General features: G+C 36.1%; 1 protein-coding gene and 1 pseudogene across 2 annotated transcripts; one reads left to right on the plus strand and one right to left on the minus strand.

Annotated features, from left to right (window-relative positions):
• Positions 1-869: 869 nt before the first annotated feature.
• Positions 870-21,230, plus strand: LOC149549645 (small ribosomal subunit protein cS23y-like). The gene is made up of 2 exons (XM_089792953.1): positions 870-1,318; positions 20,698-21,230. Exons 1-2 carry the CDS (start codon positions 1,022-1,024, stop codon positions 20,974-20,976), a joined length of 576 nt encoding a protein of 191 aa, XP_089649079.1. The 5' UTR covers positions 870-1,021; the 3' UTR covers positions 20,977-21,230.
• LOC149549646 (urease accessory protein F pseudogene) lies at positions 17,400-20,051 on the minus strand (annotated as a pseudogene). Its single transcript, XR_016354128.1, has one exon. The product of XR_016354128.1 is annotated as an urease accessory protein F pseudogene (transcript).
• Positions 21,231-22,109: the final 879 nt, after the last annotated feature.

The raw sequence follows: 22,109 nt of genomic DNA on the forward strand, positions 1-22,109 counted from the left end.
TTTTTTTTAAGTCAACATAACCTATATCTGACTTTAGTATTTTTTTTAGATTTGGTTTATGCTTGACTTCTTTTGCTAATAGTTTTCTTTCTTTTAGTTGGCCCTTTCGAATTCTTATCCACATTGTGGACATTACTTGATGTATCAGTATTTTAATTGTTTTGAAGAAAAGATTGGTCTTTTGGTATGCAAATCATCTCTGTGAATGTGACAATTCCCATAACACTATTTTTTGGTAGCTAAAATTTTTAGTGATATCATTATCATGCGGGCTACCGAAGAGAAAAGTTGAAAAATCATTTCTTCTGCATGTTTGTCTTGAAATATTCCAATAGGGCATTGGTCTTGGGCAGGTGTAACTTCAATCAACTTGTCTTGCATTTTGTGTATGCTAATGGATTCAGTGAACCCATGCACTAGAGTTTCACACGGAGCTTGTTTATTGTCACTGTCTGACTCAAAGTCAATTGTGGATAGTTCATTTTGGTTGGTAATGTCAATATTTATTTCGATAGCTTGTTTCCAATTGTCATTTAATTTTACATTGTGCATTTTGTATAATGTTGTTTGGATCATTTGTCGAAGAGCTTGCATGATAACTGTTGGACGTACCATGCCTTTCTAGAAAGCATTTCTATATTCTAAACATCTTTTTAGGGAAACGACAATTGTTGTATTGGTAGTTGATACCGATAAAACTCTTTGAACAATGTTTGCATCAACAGGGACATTAATGATTGAACCAGTTAGACCTAATTGAAATCTTCTGTATCCTAGCTCCCATATTTGTGCAAAAACAATTCGCAATGAAATAATAATAAAATCCCTTATGCTCTAATTAAAATCAATAGTTCTTTCTCATTCATTCCCGTGAAATGAAATTGTAATGTAAAGTGAAGAGTCACTTTAAAACATGTTAATAGGGGAGAGTTTACTCCGAAAAGAGAAAATAAGATAAGATGGTCGTAACGGGGAATATAATTGTGTGAGGAAAGAACTGCGGAGAAGACGATAGGCTTCAATGGCGAAGATGATTTCAAGTGCATCGTTGGGCTGCTCTCCATCCACACCATCTTTATACAGACCCTCTTCATTGTGCTCTTCTTCTTCCGTGTCGGCCGTTGTTCGTTGCAAAACCATTGGCCGCGCACCTGCAAAATCAAGCTTTGTATACAAAAATAGTCTTGTGTGTGCTCGGGTAGACAAGAAGAAATGGATGATTGCCAAAGCAGGGGAGACGGAGGAGATAGAGACTGAAGCAGAAACTGAAACTGAAGATGAATCTGACTTCGAAATGGAAGCCCCCACTACAAGAAAGGTATGAGGTGTTGGTTGCTTTTCTCTGCAATGCATATCCCGTCTCCATGTTGGTAGCTTCAATGAAATTTATTCTGCCCTTCTTGATCTTCACGTGTGTCTCATGGATTCTTGGAGGTCGATTGTCAAAGGGCAAGTTATGGGTTTTTTTATTGCATTTTTTGATGCTTTTAATGATAGGGATTGTGCTTGATGACGAGTTGTAGTAATGGGGATGGCACTTTCTCTTGGTCAAGCATTGAGCTTCTTACTTCAACACCCTTTTCAACCTTTAAATGCCAAATCTATGTGGGTTCACTTTTTCAATCTCTCTTTAATTTTAGGAAGATTCCTATTATGGTGCTTTAAAAATGATTCTCATGATTCTACCCGAAATTTTTTAGGGATATCTCTAATGATAAGGGTAGGAAAGAAAACTGGAGCCGTTTAAGTTCTAGCCTAAGTTGTAACATCAAAAATATTTATAGCAAAACATATATCTACTTATAACATGATAATCAAGCCTTCCGTCTTAATGACAGTGTGTTTTAACTTTCAATTAGTCTGCTATGTTCAGTCCTATGCACAGTATTGTTCAAGGGTCTTTGAGTAATGAAAATAATAGATTTTTTTTTCACTTTTACAGTGTTTTGGTATCTCCTTTGTATGGGATTTTGGAAGTTGGAAGCCTAACTTATCTGGGAAGAATCAAGATTAGGACAAATTTAGAAATTCATATATAAATCATCTTTTCAAGGCACCTCTTGTTTGCAACCACATAAAGCTGATCATGTTTGACTAAGTTATTAGATTCACTCCTGGAAGGTGGAATTCAAAAGTGGTTCGCTGTAAAGTCGGATTAGGTTTGAATTTGCTCAAAATTCTGCACCAGTCAGGTAAATTTGCTCAAAATTTTCTCAGAAGAGCCCTCTAAGAGATGAATTTGGAAGGCTTTTGATTTGGACAGAGGAACCCAAAAATGAATTTGACTCAACGTTGTATTTATTGACTTTTTGTAAAGACTTTCTGCCAACATAAGTCTATTCAACATCCAATCCTAAAAGTGACGACTAAAAAGACCAAAAAGGTTGTTTTATATGTCATTTGTGCATTTGTGAATGAAAAGAAAAACATTTTGCCTCCATTGGTGTAAGAACTTATTTTCTGCTGCATTTATATAGTGAAAAAATCTTTTACGGATGAACCCAAAATGAATCCAAACCCTACCCAAATTTTTTGTTGACAAATTTCAAACCCGACTCTTAAATTCGCAGCCATACCAGACTCCAAACCGGCAACTTAGATGTTTGACATTTTTAAAAGTACAAACTTAATCCAACTGCAATAATTACTGAAATATATTGTTAATGAGGAATTTTTTGGGAGTGTTTCATGACCAATAGCTTTCAGCAAGCACATGCAAAGAAACGTTAAGAGCCTTAAGCTGACAATGAACAGCAGGAACATATGGTAAGGTTCGTGAACAATCCCATTCCTTTCAAGCAGATTGGGAATTGCCACAACATGCCCATGAATGCATTTGGACATTTATTTTGAAATGATAACTTCACTAGAACATTTTGTTTCACATAAATCTTTCAGGGTCTGTTCGCAACAGTGTATTTCAGAGATCCTCCTGATTCAGATGAACAAACAATGTTATTCATAGTGAGTATGCCAATTTTTCCTTAAACTATCCAAGTTGTTTTGGCATCACTTTGAAATGGACTTTGGCACATTCTCGTAGAGGATATGCCAGATGCAAGCCTGAATTCAGTGAGAGAAATCACTATTCAGTTCAAATTACTTTTAGCTTTTATATATTTGTTTTTGATTAAGTTAAGCAGCAAGAGGGTGCTGGCCCGTGGTACAAACAACTCGCACTATACTGCTAAACGCGATTAACAGTCTCAAGTGCCAAATCCAAGATCACCAAGGATCTACAATATTAACTTACCTCCATCAATGACAGAGGTCAGAGAATAACACACCTTGGGACAAGCCCCCAAACAGCTGTGAAACAAAACCAAAAACAAGAACCAAGGACTTGGATGAGCCCTTTAAAACTTCCAGAATTCATCCAAACACAAAAACCAATGGTTTGGAAGCGCCCTTTAAAACTTCCAGCGTACCTCCAAACAAAGGACAACCAGGACTCGGAAGTAGTAGGTCCTTTTAACATCAGCACATGAACAACAAAACAAGGCAGCAAGCTGCCTGCCTTTTCTTCTCTGAATCAGAGATCCGGACCCATCTTGGCCCAATTCTTAGGCCAGCACCTTCAAAGATCTTCCAACTCACAGCAGTTTCCTTTCCCACCTCAATAGTGAAAGGGTCCCCCACAGCAGAAGCACGGAAATGGAAGATCAAAACAACAAAGTTGGGAAGATGGAACCACCAACCCCCCCACCTATTAGCAGCAGCAACCAAGAAATTGTCCCCCTCACTAGGAGTCTCCCACAACTCACACCAGATCTCCACCTCAATAGGAGATATCTTCACCTCCATAGAAGCCATGCAAGAAGGAGCAGACACACGAATCCAAGCCCACCACCACTGTAACAACATTTTTCTCATAATGAGAGGACAAAAGGGAGTCCTCCCACCAACGGTCCAAATATCAAGGTTAGGAAGGTGGAACCACCAACCCTCCAACCTATCAAAAGTAGCAGCCTTGACAATGTCTCCCACACTAGAAGTCACCTTCATCCCCAGCAACTCACAAAATATCTCCACCTCTATAGGAGATAGCTTCACCTCCATAGAAGCCATGCGAGACAGAGTAGAGACAAAAAACCAAGTCCACCACCTCTGTAACCACATTTTGTTCATAGTGAGAGGACAAAGAATAGCCCTCCCAGCCAAGAACCAACCACCCACTAGTGGTGGAACCCAAGCATGGTTAACTAGCATTAGGAAACAAGAGCCTAATGCATGAAACCAGTAGTGTCCAAGAGAAGCCAGCCGCATAAGCCTCCACAACCTAAGATTGCCCCAATAGTAGCAACCTGTCCTGATATCCAGCAAATGGAGGGGGAGAGAAAACCTTCCACCTCGGCCATTACCAGCATAACACCAAGGAGAGTCATGCAGATAGTAAATCTCCACAACAACACTTGGGAAGACAGAGGATTTGAAAGCCTTGATCCAAAAAAAGTCATTCCAAGGTAAGATGAGCCAAGGAGAATGAGAGCCTTGGAACTCCAAGCTCCCACCTTTGCCCATGTTACCATCGCAACTAGCTACGCATCTGGGGGAACACCTCTCACCCCAAAAACATAGAAGGCTAGAGCTAGCTTTCTCAAAAACTAGAAAACAACCCTCTGAAGAAAGTTGCCCCTAGCCAGGAGCAACACCTAGAAGGAACCCATCAACATTGTCACCAGCAGGAAAGGTACTGAATACCCAACCCTGATCCCTGCATATCATTCTTAGAAAAAGGCCACAGCTAAGAGGAGTTCCACCCCAAAGAAAAAAACTCACAACTGAACTGCACCACACATGAGCAATCTGACCCCATCTTTTCTGACCAACAACAAGAGAGCGCTGAGACAACAAAACCGCTGGATCCAACCGGAAAAAGTCCTCCAAAAGCCCACAAAACCCGATTCCCTCAACACCAAGCTTCGCATCATCCTCATCTTCATCACTCCCTTCTCCCTCTCCAATCTCAGACGCCCCTGCAGTGCATCCGCGTCTACAGGGAACCCTCCGTTTGAAAACTTCAGGCTCGCTCCCTTTCCCGCTCATCCCGTGCAGTTTCTAGATTGTTATGATCAACTTTTATATATTTGTTGGAAAGTGACGACAGATTTATTTAATGGAAATATATTTTTGGATTTTGAATATGATATCCTATAATATATAACAAAATATGGAATAATCATGATGGAAATAGAAAAGAGTTGAGAAATAAACAACTGTTAAGATTGGTTAAGGGGCAATTAAGAAAGTGGAAGATATTATAAAACTTGATAGTTTGATATTAAACAGTTGAGACGAAGTCTCCTTACGTAGAGAAGTACAAGATGATGTTTCGGAACGAAACAATTGTTAACTGAATATGAAAATGGAAACAAATTAATATTACTAAACTCATTAGAAACATTACGTTATTGTCTTAATACTCTCCCTTAATGGTCGTCATACTAACTACATTACAGAAGACAATCTTCAGGTCTTTTAGTCATGGATGCATTAGAAGGCTGCCCCCCCTTCTCACCAGAACACTCTATGACATGAGCCTGCTGCTGAGATCCTCCTTGAACCTACAAAACTTCTGAAGGTGATTAAGATAACCACAAATCATTCAACTTGATGTTGAAAACCAAAGATATCACTCCTTGTAGCTAGAGGTACCAAGATGAAATTGGAACCTCGATTTTGAAGAAAAAATTGTAAAACCATGTGCAAACCGTTGCCCTGGTAACTCTAGGTGCAATCTAGAATAATTGCATAAAAACCACAATTTTTGTGAAAAAATCAACTAAACCCTCCAAGAAAAAATTGAAAACCTTGAGACTAGCAATAACCGTCATGATTTTTTTCAAGAAAAAACAATAAAACCTAGAAATGATTTTTGAGAATAAATTTGAAAAAACCAAACAGTAATTTTGAAGAGAAAAAAATCAATCAAAACCCCAACATAGAGTCTGAGACAGATCAGAATACAAGGCTTCATTTTCAAGTAAATCCCTTTTACAAATTAACTTTTGAGGCAAAAAAGAATTGCACAAAACCCTCAATTTTTTTTGTACAAAAAATATAAAGCCGGCCTATAATTTTATAAGGAAAAAATCTAAGTTACCAATTTGAGTTTGGTTCTAAGTTCGGTTAGGAAGGATTGGTTTTCTAGTATGACAAAATTTGAAAAGGGGTTTGGGTTTGTTAGTACAAAAACATGTACAAATTATATATATAAATATTTATGAAGCCTAGAAGCATGAGTTAAAATTAGAATGTCACACAATATCATAAAAACATATGATTTAATCAACAAAAACACCATAAACTTGTAATCATAGCATCATGAATAGTGATCATGCCATCATATACTTCAAATTCAACATCAAAGATTCAAAACATTAAAATTAAATCATAACATCAAGTTCTTGTTTCAAGTTCAACTAATGGATGAAAAATTTATTAATATTCTAATCTTCTTCTTTAACGTTAGTTGACCCAGCACTAGAGCTAAGGCCAATGGGATCAAAAGCAACAATAATACTATGGATCAACAACAACAATAACAGTTTTGGCATCAAAATCTTCAAATTCATCAAGTGCAAGATGAGAAGTGGAAGCATACAAGTTTGCAAGCTTTGCATTTACATCCCACCTCTTCGTCTCCTCTTCTTTGTATTCTTTACTCCCGTGTGAGACAGGATGCAAGTTCTAATGCACAAATACCAAGTTCTCCACTTTTTTTGATTGCAACCTATTGTGCTTCACCGAGTGGAGGAAAAAATATGTGCTCCAATTTCTTTCTGGTGCAGATTAGCTAGCAACCTATTAAGACAAGACAAGGTTAAGACTTAAAATAAAATTATTAGTCTTATAAAATAAAAAAAATTGCTTGTCATGAAGATAAAATAAGCTATTTAAAAAAATAAATTAAATTTGTGATATAATTTTGATTGCAAGGGGCTGCAATGTTTGGAATCTTTGGCCATGGAGGTACCACCAACTATGAGCGTCCTTCCTGAACTGATGACGAAGAGTATCATTACCTCTTGCATTTACAAACTCTATGAACTCATTTGTAATAAAATCTCACTTAACATCATCAAGAAAGAGTCTTTCAAATGCTGCATTGTGTCCATCAGACATTTCTAAATCTCTATAGGGTGGTAGCCTTCGTGGTAGATCAATATATTGGGTCCTATAGTATTTGGGTGTCAACGCATATGCAAGCAAATGTAGAGGAGTCGTCATTGTGTTCCATCTTTCTACAACAATTGCTTTTAATTGTTTGAAGAAAGCCTCTTGGGAATCTTGCTCTTTTTCATTTACAATTTACTTGATCTTCTTTAACATTGAGTCCATGCTTGTGTACCTTAGCATTTTCATATTGGGCTTGTTGAACTTGATGAGATATTCCACACATTCCCACCATAAGTCATCCAATATTTTTTTCTTTATTTTGGCTGCCCTCTCACTATTGCTTTGCCTCAATATAACCTAATTGTTGCTGATTACCTTATTGGAAAGTGCCTCTTTCACTTGTACAAGTTATCTCAAGACGACAAAATTTGATGCAAAATGAGTCTCAACAACCTGTAACATAAATTAGAGTAAAGAAATTACAACTATTGGATATATACTTCAGAAAAAACTACACAATACACAATCAAAAAATGAATCATAAATTGTAAGATACAATTTTCTTAAAATTAAATTACTAACTTAAGTTCAAGTTCACTTACCTTCAGTAACTCTAAACATGAAAACATTCGGAATATTCTTTGAGTCATGTAGTGGTATGTGATGAACATCTGGATGACCTCGGCCTCTGCATACACCTCTTTGACCCACTCAATTTTGTTCGCAATCTTTTGTAGCCTAAGATTGAGTAAATGGACCGCACAAGGAATCAAAAAATATGCTGATATCTCACTTCAACTAACAAACAACTCTACAATTCTCTGCGTTGTCTGTTATGACTTGGACACCGTTTCTAGCACCCACTTCTTTAATGATAGAGATGAGAATTTTAGCAATAAATGACCCATCTTTTACTTGCCCCTCACGATTCATTGCTTTGGAAAACATTGTCCTTGTAGGGGATACTATCAAGACATTGATCAAGGGACGATTTTTAGCATCTTTCCACCCATCTCAAACGATTGATACCCCAATCTCAATCCATGAATATTTTATTGGCTTCAATTGATCATCAATCAACTTGATGTCTTGATCCAATAAGGGGCTTCGTACTCTCTCAAAAATGGGCCCTTATACCCTTATATCCTCTTGGAGCTTCATTGACACTTTTCAACATCTTCCTCCGATATAGAGAGCAAACAACATTAAAAGACAATTCATTTGCATACAAGCATCTTGCCACATCAATGTCTGCAATTTCTTGACTCTGATTTTGAAATGCAATTTCTAGTGTTCCCTTTCTTTTGTGTGTAAGGGGTGCTTCATTTTCAGACTCAAGGGCAGTTGGGGTGTTATAAAAGGGGTGCTTCTATCACAACATTTGTGCGGGGTTGCATTCCCTTTGCTTGTTTTCCTACTTTTATTGCTAGTGCCATTGAGTGTATTTTGCCTACTTTCTTCTCTCTTCTGCTTCCTCGTGCTCTTGAATATATTTAAATACTGTTGAATTTGGTACAGATTCATTTTTTTATCAGGGCATTTCTTGACTCCTCTTCCAAGATATCCACACGAATGGGCTACCACATACAAATATAAACTATTCCTTTCTACATCACAACATTGACATTTCCAATAGAATGCACCACTTCTTGGAAGGGGTCTTACAATATCCACATACTTCCACAAAAAATAATTAGATTGGCGTTCTATTTTTTGGTTTGCTATTGCCTATTGAGGAAGTGATAGATGCCATTGTAATTCCTTTTCCTATGGCAAGAAATTGTATACATTTTCAATATAAAACTTAAAAGTAAGAGAATAATTTTTTTTGGAAAAACAATGGCTTAAATCTTATGGACAATGAAAGAGAAATGAAAATAAAGAAGCTTAAACAAAAACAAAAAAGAAAATAAAACAAGAACTTACCTCTTCCACTCATTGTAAGCTTGCAAAGGCATAGCAATGAGGCACAAACACTTGAAGAAGGCTCACAAACTAATCTTCGAAATCCTCCTTGCACAACCACACTCTTGCTCAACCACCTATTTGCTCTTGCTCAAGACAAAATAACCTACTTGCACACCACAAATGAGAATGAAAAGCCAACATAAGCCTTCTTTATCCACCTTTTAGGGCTAAGGATGTCAAAATTTTATAAAATTTGCAAAAAAGGTCACTTAAGTGATGTCTGCAGGTCTCAATTTGTTGAAATCTGTCAGAAGTTCGTCCTGTAGCAGCATGATCTGCCTGGGTACATTTGTTTGTGATGGCAGTTTGAACTAGGGCCTAAGTTTTTGAAACCTTGTCCGAACCAGTTGGCAAACTGGATGGGAACTAGGTATCAGCTTGTACTTTTGTTGTTCCAACAGGCTATACCAATGAACCAGTTAACTCGTGAAAAAATTATGAAAACCCAACAAATTTTTTTAAAGGAAAAAATTATTAAAACCTACCAACTAATTTTTTATGGACAAAAATTAGAAAGCACAACATACCATATTTTTTACCATATTTTTTAAGACATAATCATGCAAAACCCTCTCAATGTAGAAAACAAGCCACCTAAGTTACCATATTTGCTCAACAATAGTGGAATTTGAAAGTTGATTTTCTGCAAAATCAAATTTGATGTGGATTTGCCGCAAATTCAACATCAGACTGAGGAATTCACAGTAAATACTCTACGTAGGACCCTACATGAATGTGGGAAGAATTTCGTCGATTGTGGAAATAGCTGCACGAGCCTAGGAAGAATTTTGGTCGAATTTGGCTTTAAAGGTCATTCTTTTGACTTTTGAATAAAGTGTTTTCCCCTATTTTTAGGTCCTATTGACCTTCCAAACCTTAAATCGACTTGTCTATAAAGTTTTTTTTCCCATTTTATATTTCATTTGTAGAAGGCAATGGTAGTTCATGCATTTCAGGCAATTTTATGAGGTTTTATTTGGACGTTTCTGGGTGTAGTTTTCTTACAATGGCACAAGAATTTAACTATTCTGGGTGTGGCTGTCAAATATTTCAATGTTGAATACTCACTGCAAGTTGATTTTGCTCCTAACTTCCAAGTTTGGGCAAGTAATTGTGAGTTTATTGTGACCCTTGTTAAAGCATATGGCGTCCACTTTTTTGGGTGTTTAAGTCTGCAAATCTTAGTAAATTCAAGTTGTCCCTGTGGTGAAGCCTTTGTTTGGGAAATAACAAAGAAAGAAAAGAGGTAGGGTTTTGTTTATGTTCAAACTTAAAAAAAAAAGTTTTTGTCCATATCTGTTACAAAATGAAATGAGCTCTCTAAGTCTAGTTTCTTTTTCATTTTCATTTATTGCTTTGCGTGTTGTTTGTAGATTCCTAGAATGGCAAGTGTTTCTAGCACCGCAAAATCCCGCTTCAAAACATATAGATGCTCTCCACTATGGAAATATGTGAAAATGGTATAACCAGTGCTAGGTGGAGGAGGTTTTTTGTGGATTTGCAGCCATTGCGAAGAGGAATTTAATAGCTCTTATAGTAGAGTGAAAGCACATTTGTGATTTATTTCTCAAAAAGGCATTAGATTTTGTATAAGGAAGCCAAGAGTTAATGGGATACTACTTAAAACCCTTCTTGCAAACTACATCGTGAGAAAATACATTCAAGAGCAAAAACAAGTAGATGAAGCAACTAGGTATGCTAATTCTCTTCCTTTGCAAAATGTCTAGAGATAAACAAAAAATATATTCTATGGCTTTTGTTTCTACTTCTAATGAATCACCCATAGAGGGCCATCCATTCTTGCGTGCTCCTCAAGAACTGGTGACAAATAAGAAAGCAAAGGGGCTCTTGGAAATATCTTTTCATAATGAAGCTAGAGATATTGTCGAGGAAGACATAGCGAGATGCATCTATGTGAATGGATTGTCATTTAATATTTGTTCACTAACATTATTGACATAAAATGATGAGATCAATTAATGGGGGGCTCCAAAGGGGTTTAAGGGCCTGAGTTATGAGAAGGTGCACACCACTTTATTGAATAGAGAGGTGATCCATGTTGAGGCTCTCATGCAACACTTCAAAGATCCGTGGATCAGATTAAGTGTGACCATGGTATTTGATGGATGGAAAGATGCAAAGAATTGTCCTTTGGTCAATGTTACTGTAGTGTCCAGGAGAGGTGCAATGTTGTTGGAAGGTGTGGATTGTGAAGGGAAGGTAAAGGATGAGCTTTTCATTTAAAACATTCTCATCCAATGCATTGAGCAAGTTGCCCTTGAAAATGTTGTTCAAGCCATACTTGACAATGCCAAGAATTGAGGGCTGTCGGGTTATTGGTTGAGGAGCACTTCAGACGCATTTTTTGGACACCTTGTGCTTGACACCCACTCAACTTTATGCTACAAAAATTTGACAGTAAAATTGAGTGGATCAAAAAAACGTTTGAAGATGCATGAGAGATCCAAATGTTTCTCAAAGACCACCATATGACGTAAGCCATATTTAGACAATTCTCAAAATTAGAGCTCTTGAAGGTAAGTTAAATTATTTAAAATCTAATTATGTTTAAGAAATATAGACACTTTAGTAAACTTTCTATGTTTTTAAATTTAAATTTTTAATCTTGAGTTTAATTTATTATTGTTTTGATATTAAAATAGGTTGCTTAGACTCACTTTGCCTCCAACACTATTGTTTTGAGACGCTTTGTCAAGGTTAGAGGGGCATTGTCTAGACTGGGAATCACTGCTACTTGGAGCATATCGAGGCAATCTAATAATACCAGAGCAGTTGCCATTAGGACAATGATACTAGATGACTCTTGGTGAGATTGTGTTCAGTACCTTATGAGGTTCACCAATCCTATATTGTGCATGATCCGATATACTGATCATGGATAGGCCTTTCTTGGGTGAAGCATATGATGGCATAGACTCTATAATTGAGGATATTAAAAGGAACATAAATGAGAAAGAAAAAGATCCTGAAGAAAAGTTCTTCAAGGAGCTACAATAATCATGGTAGAGAGATGGAACAAAATGACTACCCCTTTGCATCTCCTTGTCTTTGCATTGAGCCGCAAGTTTTATAGTCAATCAGTCCTCAAGGTGAGTTCCACTAGAGTTTCCCCATACAAAGATCCTGAAGTTGCTCATGGGTACAAGGCTGGCCTTCGCAAACTCTTTCCCAATCACATATGACCTACAATGAGGTTTGAATTCACAAGTTTCGCAAGCACTAATGATTGTGGTCTTGAGGCTCTTGAAGACAAGAACAATGTTATGCACATATATGGTGGCACTTCCATGGACAAATTTACCAACTACTACAACCCATTACTATCACAATTTTATCTCAAGTTCTTAACTGTTAAGATTCTAATTTCTAAATTCTTGTTGATTAATATTGAATTTATATTTTTAATTATTTTATTCTAAACTATTAACTCTCTAATTTCAAAATTGAAAATCTTGATAGGTTGCTAGTTCATGATCATTTGAGAGGAACTAGAGCACATACTCTTTCATCCACTCAATAAAAAACAATAGACTAAATTCCTAGAAGGCTCACAACACAGAGTAAATACTTAAAAAAAGGGGAGGGAAAGCATTCGGATATTGAACCAGAGTGTGCAGAGTTGGAAGATTCTATTATCCACTTTGATGCACTTGCACTTGATGATGATGATCATGAGCTACCTAGTGATGTTGAGCCTGAACCTAGGGCTGAGCCTAACATTGCTAGTATTGATGCTAATGACACTTTTTGTGCTTTAAATCTGCAACAATAGAATGATCATGATTTCTTTAATGGCTTTTGATGATTTTTGATCATTGATGGGTGATTAGTAATGCTGATATTATTGTTTTCAAATTTTGAATCAAAACATTTATATGGTGGTGTATTTTGGCATTATGTTATGCCATTTGGACTAAAACGTTAATATATATTGTGTATTTTGCCATGTATTAGCATAGTGACATATGAACTTATTTGCTGCTACATATATATGTATATTTAAAAAAAATTGTTCTATGGATGAATGCAAAATGAATCTAAACCCAATCCAAGTTTTTTCTGGACGAATTTAGAACCCACATCTGTATTGGAATCCAAACCGGTATCTTAGCAAGTCACAATTGTGGCAAACAAAAAAACCTATCATAGAAACCTTCATGTGGCAAAACACCAGACTTCACATGGTAAGATACACCGGAAAACAGCAAACTGTATCATGCGATAAAACAGGAAAACACTTGAGCAGAAAACAACACATGCAAGAACATGCAACCCACATAATCTTGGGCCTCTTGTGAGGGAGTTAGACCCAGACTTGCTTTGATACCATGTTATAAAACTTGATAGTTTGACATTAAACAATGGAGGCAGAGTCTCCTTAAATAGAAAAGTACAATACAATGTTTCTAAATGAAACAATCTTTAACTGAATACGAAAGTAGAAACTAACTAGTAAAGCTAAACTCACCAAAGATGATCATTAGAAACATTACTTATTATCTTCATAGAAGAGACATCACTTTTGGGATGATATACTTAGAAGCTGTGAAGTGCATTTAAGAGGAGGAATAAGAATTTATGTCAGACTTACATTTGCAGACCTACAAATGAGAGGATAAAGACGAAGATCATTAAAGAAAGGTTGAAGGCATGATTGTAAGAAGCGTTCATAACAGAATTGTAAGGAGAGTATATGCAGATGTAAAAGAGGGATATATGTATATGCTGATAAATTTTTTTATGCAAAATTAAAGGAGATCAAAGAGATGACATAGTTTGGAGGTGTGTGTCGAGAAAGAATTAATGAAGAAAAAAGATTAAGGAAATGACCCTTCAAAAGACACAGGTTGTGCAGGATTTTTAACTCTCCCAAAGAGTGGTAATTATAGAAGGTTGTCACTGTTACAAAGGTGCAAACATGGTGAAGGGGTGTGACTGTCCCTCATATTGGAAGATATAAAAGGGAGAAGGTTCCATTTGAGGAGGACATCCAAGGAAGATTCATTTGGGGAATAATATATTATTCTTAAAGACAGCAATGAAAAGTGGTGACTCAGTCCTTATGAAAGGTGGCAACCCTTCCACCAATGAAGTATAAAGGAGGATTCATTCCAAGCATTGAAGGGAATACATCAGATTGAACAGAAGAAGAAAGGCAATAAAAAAACAAGGAACAATAATCAAAATCAGAAAGCATGTAAATATTCGATGCATATTGAGGATCAGACTCTCACTAAGCTGATTCAGACTTATTATAATAAAAATCTAATAATCTGAGTGACATCTCTTGTGGTATTATCATGGCCTATGCATTATTGTCAATCAATTATCTATATATATGTTTATTTATGATTTTGTATAGATGCACATATCTATAATCTGTTTGTGAACTTCCATCGTTATAGAAGGAAAAAGGTGTAAGGGGAAGAGAAACCATGCTGATTGCCTTTTAGGCAGGGACCCTGGATGGATGTCCACATTGCTTTCCACGAGAACCAAGAGGGCCAAAGTTCTGCCTTGGGCCTAAATAGAACAATCAAGAAACCTCCATTACAACCTTCCCTCCAACACTATAATAAAGGTTACTAAATCTTAAGAGATGATGGAAAGGGAAAACAGATACAAGCACCCCACTAGGCAGGGACCATGGTTGGATGCCCATGTTGCCTGCCACTGGGACCAAGAGGGCCAAAGTTCTTCTCTCGGGCTTAATGTGAGATGGATTTGGGGGGACCTGCCACTCTTCTTCTTTAATGTGTGTGCAATGATGCTATAGATATTGTATGAATCTCATGTGTTATGGACTAGTGATTGCACCCCAACAAGGTGCAATGATTACGCCAATAGGAAGATATACTCTAAAAATACATTGAAGGGCAAGGGAAAAATGTGAGTAATAAAACAAGCATGTTATGTTACGTGGTCTTTGAACATTTAATTTTGATCCAATGGAAGCAGGCAATTAACTTAAAAGGGCGTTTGTTAGCCACCAAAAACAAAAACTAAGCAAGTAACAATGACCAATCAACTGTTATGTGGAAGATAAGAGTTTTGTTCTTACCATGGGTGTCTAGAAATGGGGCTTCTGTTCTCTAGCCCTCTACACTTAGTTGCCCTCTTTCAATCCAATGGTTAAATCTACTGAGTTTCCCCTACCAGAATAATGTTGCCTAATCTTCCCCTACACTTCTAGTGCAGCTCTTCCTACAAATCTATTAGCAATGCAGTGGATCATTTCTTTAAAGTAGACTTTGATATCAACCCTTTCTCCACTCATCCTATGCGAGGATTTGGATCCATCTAAACCTTTCCAATGCAATTCCTATGGAGATTTCACTTAGGCCGTAGAGTTCTATTAACAATTTATGATTAAATAGTGTATAAGCCTAAAATCTCCAAATAAATGCTTTACTTGAGTAATGTTTCCTGGTAATGTTTCACATTTAATCTTCAAACTGAAATTGTATACTTGAAATGGACTAGCACAGTCTATACATCATCATTCTATTCAAACTATCATCTAACTACTGAAAGGAATGCAGCAAAGAAACTATCTGCTAAATACTAAAGCCATACTTAATCTACTTAAACACAGTGCAATTTTATAATTGACTCTTTTATTAAATTGCTATTATCAGGTTTAAGTGTCCTTTATAAAGCCCCTGATGCTTGTTTTGCCAAAAAGTTTGGCTTTAGGAAAGGTGTGGTTATTGATCCCATGTTGCTTTGTAAGGTATGATGAACATACAAAAACAAAGGTGGAAAAGCATGCTATGTTATACTAAATGGGTTTGTCAGAAGGTCCTCTATTAGTCTCGAGCCATATTTTCTGACAAAGAAGAGTATAAATTTGCTGGTAATGCAAATAAAAAACGATTCAGATTTCAGACTTTCGTAGGAAATTTTGAAGCCCTATACTTGCATTGTCATATACATTTATGTTTTAATGTATCTTACAACATTTATTTTGAAGTCACAAGACAACATAGAGATCGCAAAAATCAAGTAAACTACCTTTTAATCTTTATCTTTCTATTCCAAAAAAATTATAAATTTGCCTGTAATTCAAATAAATGCTGATTTGGATTTTAGATTTTTGAAGGAAGCCTTGAAGGCCACCTACCCATATTGTCATATGCATTTAGGTCACGATTTATTCTTAAGTCACAAGATAACGTAAAGAATGCAAATTCAAGCAAGCTGTCTTTTAATCTTTACATTTTTCTGATAGGTAATGAGCTCATCTAGTGACCATAATCCAGTAGTCATAAACATGCTCATCTAGTGACTGGGTAATCTAATAGCCATACAGATTCTCATTTATTGACTGCATAATCCAGTAGCTATATTGGCATTACATGACCTATAACTATGATCATATATTATGTGTGCATTTATGAACTGCTATATCCCATGTAATGATTGTCTGTAGTGTAGCCATATATGGCACCTCTGGATATAATAAATAACACATAAATACTATACATATTTAATAATATGTTGAGTTACATATACTGTATAAAACATATTTCGTGTTAGATGCATTGTGTTTGGGTGCATTTCCTGCAGTAGTGAACAAGCCCTGATTACAGATTGGCTCCAAGATGTGGATGCTCTACATCCCCACACCCAAAATGAATGAGGTCTGAGTTCATAGGTCGTGGCCAACGGAGTCATATCCAGTAACACTGGTCACTTCTGCTGGAAAATCTAAGTACAAAGAATTTGATCCTTATTAAATAAAATTCCTCCACTGAGCATGACAATCTCAAATCTAGTTTTTGCTTCGGACTTCTTGACATTATTTCAATGAAACATCATCATCATGCAATTACAGCATGTGTCACTTGACAACTTCATTGAGTGGACATTTTGCAAAAGAAACCATAACAATGTCAACAAATGCCGAGAGAAAATTATCTATTCTTGAATGTGCACATAAAAATGTTTGAAAATAAATTCTCTCAAAAATAGCATAAGAGCAAATAAGAGTAAATTTTAAATCTATCAATAAACACTGGGAAGGAAAGAAGGTTTGGAAGCAATCTGTGCCCAAAGTTCTCTACTAGAAAGGCTGATGCCACTTTAATTAGCCTGTAAATCATTTCAAGCACTTTTCAGGTCTCAATTTGTTTATAAACTTGCTAAAATATTGGTGTTGATTGTTTAACCTAGTCAACTACTGACTTAACTGTATTCTGGCTTGGGAGAGATCATGACACCTAAGTTTGAAGCATTGTGAGTATATAACTTTAGCGGTCATTCTTATTGATAATGCATATCATTCCATAATTCAACACTCAAAGCTGACTTGTACCAATGGTTCCCGTCCATTTGTAAGTCACACAGTTGTAAACCAAAATTCTGATAACTCAAGGATTACTTCGCAGTATAGTTTCTCCAATCTAACAACAATGCTCTCAACATGTTTGTACCCAGAACATAAAGATGTAAAAGGATACAAAATGCCATCAATAGCAACAAATTTTAGAGATATTGTCATTATATGTAATTCATTTGTAAAACTTGAAGAAACTTAATTCTACGTATCTTTAGATTGTGAATACAGTTTATAATAGTCTTACAGAAACTCAAAATGGATTTTCAAAACAAAATTAGGTGAAGCTATAGCATCCATAGTTCAATTGTACAAATTTCAAATATTAAAAATACAAGAAAGTGTCATAGACAAAGAATCATCTAAACTGTATGGTATAGCAAATGCTTATGTTCTTAGACCTCCTAATGCCAAGAGGTATTGGAATTCTTTCTTCGACAAAGTTGAAGACTTAAGAATCAGATCACATCAATGGATCAAAAAATTATAATGCAAAATAGCGCATGCAACTATTCAGGTTAACAATATTCTACATTGCTAGCATTTTTGACCCATAATGTATTATTCTCCAACAGAAATTCATAATAAGAATTATTTATGTTGGCTTGTCAGCAATGTAGAAGCATAAACTTTTCTCGTGAACAAAAACAGACGAGAAAATAAATAATCATGGCAATCCTGAGCAGTGCCCAAAACTGGTCAAGTCTGATAAGCTTCTTCAATTGGACGATCCATGTGTCAAAATCTTCTCTGCAACTTTGGAGATGCGGTATTAAATAGATGCTGTCTTTAATGACCAATCAAATTAAGTCCAGTTGAAGCTGAAAGAAAATCTCACAACATCACTAATAAGTATGCATGCTGTGTACTGAGTGAATCTTGATGATCACCAAAAACTGAAGCATGATGAACATGGACCATATTGGGCTTTTGAGCACATGTCTGCATCTGTTTTATATCTGGAATTTCGGTAAACATGGTTGATGCTACACGCAGAAGTGCAGAGCCTTGAGTGATCAATGCCTTCCTTGCAACTTTCTTACTCAGGGTTCCATGCAGAATTGGATCGATTTTAATGCAATTCTCAGTATTAGGATATTTGTTAGCTTCATAAACAAAAGGTAAAAGTATCATTGCAGTATTCTCCACTGCATTAACTGCAAGAGCTTCTAATGATTCTGCACTGGGAACTACTCGTGTCCGAACTGCAGGTTCAAAGCCATAAGTGTGCGCAAATCCACCAGTTGGATGAATGGAATCAAGAATTTTCCATAGGGTCCATCTAGAGAAAATATGCTTTGTTGATGTTTGATCATAGCACCTATCCACTAGCAGTCGATTGATTCTCTTCCACATAAGTTCAATTTTTTGCAACAAGGACATTAGCATGACTCATGTTTACAAGGTGCTAACGTTATCACCAAGGTCTTTGAAGACAAATTTGACATGAATCTGTATAGCAAGTAAAAAAGTCCATTTTATACCTTATCTCCAGTAATCCAAACTATGCATCTATACTGCCAAGTTTTGATCATTTATGATTACAATGACTGAAAATCAGTTAGACAACTTTTTGTGTCCCTCTCAAAAAGTCTACACTGTCATTAGATCGACTTTCCATGGAATTTGTCGTCATCCAAAGTACCAGCATGAAACATTATGGTGACTCATTTTCTTTACTCACCTTTCCTTTTTGCCTTTTAATTTACAACACATTTTGCCCTAAGTTTTCTTGCAGGAGATGTCAATTTCTGGTTCGGAGACTTTGGAGACGGCGGCCAAAAGAATCCTGTGCATCATGACATTTGTGAGGACCTCTCTGGTTTGGCGATGCATCCCAGGGAGGTGGAGACACATCTCCTTGTAACCATGATATTTCCACATGGGGATTAAAAATGCATTTTTCAGAATTATCACTTACCCTAGCTGAAAGGGGAAGCTTGATTGATGCCTGCTTTTGCCTAAAGGTCCATTGCTTTGTTGCATTACCTGAAGGCTGAAGCAATGCAGGAAGAGGGCTTCTTCAAAATCATTACACAAATGGAAAGTTTTCAAGAGAAAAAAACTCAAGTTTCCAATTCTTGGGGCCTCTTTTCTCAGACCCGTGGTAATCACCTTCTATGATTAACTACTCGCCACCAAGTGAGGTTGTGATCGTGATGCTTTGTATCAAAACCTCATTTTCTGCTTCATTATTGGATCTGAAATCCAGGAAGGAGCACATCCCCCAAGGAACAGCCATGAAGGGGAACATAACAAAAAGCTCTAGCTCCAACCAGCCTAGGATTTCTCCTTAATACTCCACAATTATCAAGTTTTAAAAAAAGCTGCTGTAGGTGGATTCCAGAATGCAATTGATCTCAATGACCATTTCTTGATTACCCTATTAACCGGGAAATTTACAAGATCTCCTTTTGATTGTTTTTGTAAAACCAAAGTAGCTGGGTATTTTACATACCCAAGTCCTGAGTAATCTGAGAGCGCTTGGCCATATTGGGCAGTGTTCTGCCTCAGCCTTGTTATATATAAGCTACATTGTAAAATGTATATAAACAATATTTTTGGCTGCACACCTCATTTCATCAGTCATAAGAAGGGCGTACAAAGCTTTTAAAATCCATTTGCAACATGTTGGAACTCTTCTAAGGGTCTCTTACTAAAGTTTTGCAACTTTATAATGTGATGAAAAGTTTATCCCTTTCTTTGATTGCAAATGCTCGCTCAGCCATGATGCTTCATGAGAGACATCATGATCTTCCGATTCAATTTTATTTACTGTTTCCTATGTAATTCTTTAAGCAGAAGCTCTAAAACTGTTCTTTATGTAATTTTGGGCTGTCCCTTTTCTTTAAGCTGGGCCATCTTTTAATAAGGAAATTAAATTTGCAATTAGTTTGTGTGTTTTAAGAGGTAAATTTGTAGCTTTTGCCTTATGTTCCGTCCTCCAAGACACATCAAAATAATTAGTATTTAGAAGCGAAATTTTTTACAAGGGGTATTAAGCGCTGCACTTTCTATTGGTAATCCAGCTAAAAAGAGAGACTATATAGGTAACATTTTAACATTCTATGTATGGATAACAGTACATGTTCCTTTTTGGTGGGGGACTCCAGGGGACTGGGGGAAGTAGATAAAGGAAGGGAATAGAGAGAAGAGTGCATTTTCCTTGTTTGCATTAGATAACATGTTTTAAATTTTAATTCCTATCTTTTGACCATTGATTTGTCTGAATGTGAATTTGATTCTCACAGAAAGCAAAGTTCATGATCAGGATTCCAAAGAAACAGAGGGTGGTTTTGAAATTCATCTGGATGGAAAAGAACATAGGTCTTGGTTTAGATCAGCTCATTCCAGGGCATGGAACCATTCCCTTGAGTCCTTATTTCTTCTGGCCTAGGAAGGATGCCTGGGAAGAACTTAAAGCAGCATTGGAGAGTAAACCTTGGATATCTCCAAAGCGCACTATAATTCTTCTTAATCAGGCAACTGATATAATTAATTTATGGCAACAGAGTGGAAGCAACGTATAACAGTGAAAAGTAAAGCAATTGTTCTTTATGAAGCTCATCATTTAAACTGCAGTTATCATTTGTAATCCAAGTGGCTGCAAATTGTTATTTACTTCAGGATTCTAGTTTTGTTAATCTAGTTTTGTGTAATTAGACAAAAATAATGAGGTGTATTAGACAGTATTCATTGTTAACAGAATGGCTAACAATGTTGTCTATTTGTTACGCTTTTTATGGTTAAAACTTAAGACAATGTATGTCCCTTTCTCCTTTTATTCTGCTTATCTCTGCAAACTCACAACTTTACCTGTTACCTGTTTTACTTTCTTCAACAAGTTTATATGATACCCATGCAGCAATAAGTTTTTAGATGGTAGCTTTTTTTGGTTAAAATTTTAAATGACAGAACTAACTGAAAGTGTATTCTTCAAGTAACAACATTATATTGGAAGAAAATCAAAATTAGATCTGCCCAAAAAGTGAGCTCAACCTCATGAAAAATCAATAACAGAGTATTGTCTTTATAGGAAAAAAATTATAAAACTAAAAACAAAACATAGTCTATCTTGGCAATTTGCAAACTGCTGATTTATTTTAAAAAATCAGTGAAAATTTTCAAAAGTTGATAGAAGCTCTTCACTTTTTCCCTTTTAAGACGTCTAATAGTTTTATTTATCAACATACTCCCCTTGATACTGAGAGAGCTCACAATCTGATCTTGAAATGTCAAAAATTGAGCTTTTTAACTAATCCGGTGAAGAGATCTGCTAGTTGTTCTTGAGTACTGATTTATTTTAATTCTACTTCGTTCTGCATCAAATCTTGAATGAAGTGATGTGTAAGATTAAAATGCTTTTGTCCTATTATGATAGAGTGGATTCTTTACTAACTCGATGATGCTCATATTGTCACAAAAAATCAAGAGTAGGATGAATTTTTCTTAACCAATTCCTTCTGAAACTTTTCAAAGTTAGAAAGCTTGTGTACCGACTGAGGTGACTAATATGCTTTGTTTCCAGAGACGAGTGAGCAATTATGCTTTTTTTTTTGGAACTTCAAGTAATCAAATTTGAACCAAAATAGAAACAAAATTCAAATGTAGACTTAGGTCATCCAAACTACCATAATCTGAATTACTAAAGCCAACAAGATTG

This window comes from Cupressus sempervirens, chromosome 7 (assembly GCF_028749045.1).
Source record: "Cupressus sempervirens isolate cs-2001-9-10 chromosome 7, ASM2874904v1, whole genome shotgun sequence".
Taxonomy (NCBI): domain Eukaryota; kingdom Viridiplantae; phylum Streptophyta; class Pinopsida; order Cupressales; family Cupressaceae; genus Cupressus; species Cupressus sempervirens.